This window comes from Orycteropus afer, unplaced genomic scaffold (assembly GCF_000298275.1).
Source record: "Orycteropus afer afer isolate SDZICR_OR568_19922 unplaced genomic scaffold, OryAfe1.0 scaffold00018, whole genome shotgun sequence".
NCBI classification, from domain to species: domain Eukaryota; kingdom Metazoa; phylum Chordata; class Mammalia; order Tubulidentata; family Orycteropodidae; genus Orycteropus; species Orycteropus afer.
The window spans coordinates 450742-452320 of record NW_006921605.1 but is presented as its reverse complement, the minus strand read 5'-3'; the positions used below and the strand labels follow the sequence as shown (position 1 = coordinate 452320).

Here is a 1579-nt window from a genome sequence, read left to right as displayed (position 1 = left end):
GGCTGGCTGCATGGGTGCACCTTTCAGAGTCTGTACAGAACTGAATCGAGGCGTGCAGCCCATTGGAGCAGGCTCCTCTCCCCTTTCTCGGGACCCTTGGGAGTTTCATCACTAATCCCCTCTGGTTTTGCCCCAGATCCGGAACACCACGGCCAGCCACGTGTATGAAATGGTACTCACCTATGGTGAGGAGGTCACAGGCAACCAGGCTCTGGATGAGGTCATGACTGTGCTTGGGGAAACAGTCTGGTGAGTTGGCACAAGCCTCCTGGGTCTCTGGGGATGCATCACTCCCAGGCACTGGGTGAGCAGGGCCATACTGTTTCCATGGCCTCTGCTCATGCCATCCTGGCTGGTCTCACCACTCTGAGCTGTGGCCCCAAGTGGATGGCTCACCCCCCACCTGATCCCTCCTCGGCCCCACCCCTCCAGATGTGGCTAACCTCTTCCATGTGGGTGGCTCACTTCCCCAACCCCGTCTCCCCAATCCCCTCCCATGTGGCTCACTCCCCCCACCCCCTCTGTGTGGATCCCTCACTGTCCCCCACTGTGTGGACGGCTCCCACCCCTGTGCCTCGCTGCTCCCCCTCCCCCCGCTCTCTGGGACAACTTGCCCCCTGAAGCTGCTCCCAACCCTTCTTTTTATCCCTGATCGTGTGATGTGTCACGTGTTGTCCTTCAGCTTGGGGATTCATGGCTTCTCTTCTTTCTGTGGTCATTTCCTAACTACTGTGCTCTGCTCTTTCTTTCTGGAATGTATGTGGGTCACGTATTGGGCCTCCAGTGGACCTGAGGACATCCCTGTCTTTCTCCTCTGATCGTCTGAGTCTTGGTCCTTGTTGCATTTCGGGCTCTCTTTATACCCCGCCCTTCCCTGAATCTGTGGATTGTCGTGTCTGGTCTCTGAGCTCTTGTGCCCACTAGGTGATGACCTCGTTCTGTCAGAGGACGGCGCAGCGGTCTCTGGTTCTCCTTCTGTTTCCTGCATTCTCTCGCCCAGGTGGCTCTCGCCCTGTGCTGCTCCTCTGCATCTGGACATCTGAGCCAGAGGCGCTCTGGTCAGATCTCTGCCAAGCGTGTGTGTCCTGGGCCGGGGCTGGTGGGCTCCTGCTCTCCTCACAGACCCGGCTCCCCCGCAGCCTGTCTGACGAGGGAGGACCGGTGCTCTGTGCCCTTGCCCACGTCCCGTGAGGCCTTCAGCAACCCTTCTGGGTGTGTGTGTGCGTGTGTGTCACTGAAGATGGAGTTCTTGTTCTCCTGTGTGTCTCCTTATTTGGGGGTGGTTTCTTCAAGGAGAGGGACACTTTACAGCCAGAGACTCCCTCTACAGTTTGTTCTCTGTGTTAAGCCTTGGGGTGTCTCACATCAGAAGAGATGTTTACTGATCTACTTAAGAATTCACGGCTGGCTTGGCTGCGAGCTGACTCGTGCCAGGCATGGATACCCCCTCCTGCTCTGCTTTGCGGGGCTTGGTGCAGAGTCTGGGGTGGTCCTATAGTGACTGACACCTCCTCTCCCCCCTTAGGGACGCAGAGCTCCCACTGGTGAGGGAGCAGCGGAACCGCCTATGTGACCTCCT

At 58.0% G+C, this 1579-nt stretch overlaps 1 protein-coding gene across 1 annotated transcript in view; it reads left to right on the top strand.

Annotated features, from left to right (window-relative positions):
- TBCD (tubulin folding cofactor D) overlaps positions 1-1577 on the top strand; it is a gene marked incomplete at its 3' end in the record, with an annotated part of 232325 nt that extends 230748 nt beyond the window's left edge. Inside the window, exons 25-26 of the mRNA XM_007959786.1 lie at positions 137-249; positions 1526-1577. Coding sequence (XP_007957977.1) covers positions 137-249; positions 1526-1577 — 165 coding nt within the window. The remainder of the gene's footprint in view (positions 1-136; positions 250-1525) is intronic.
- Positions 1578-1579: the final 2 nt, after the last annotated feature.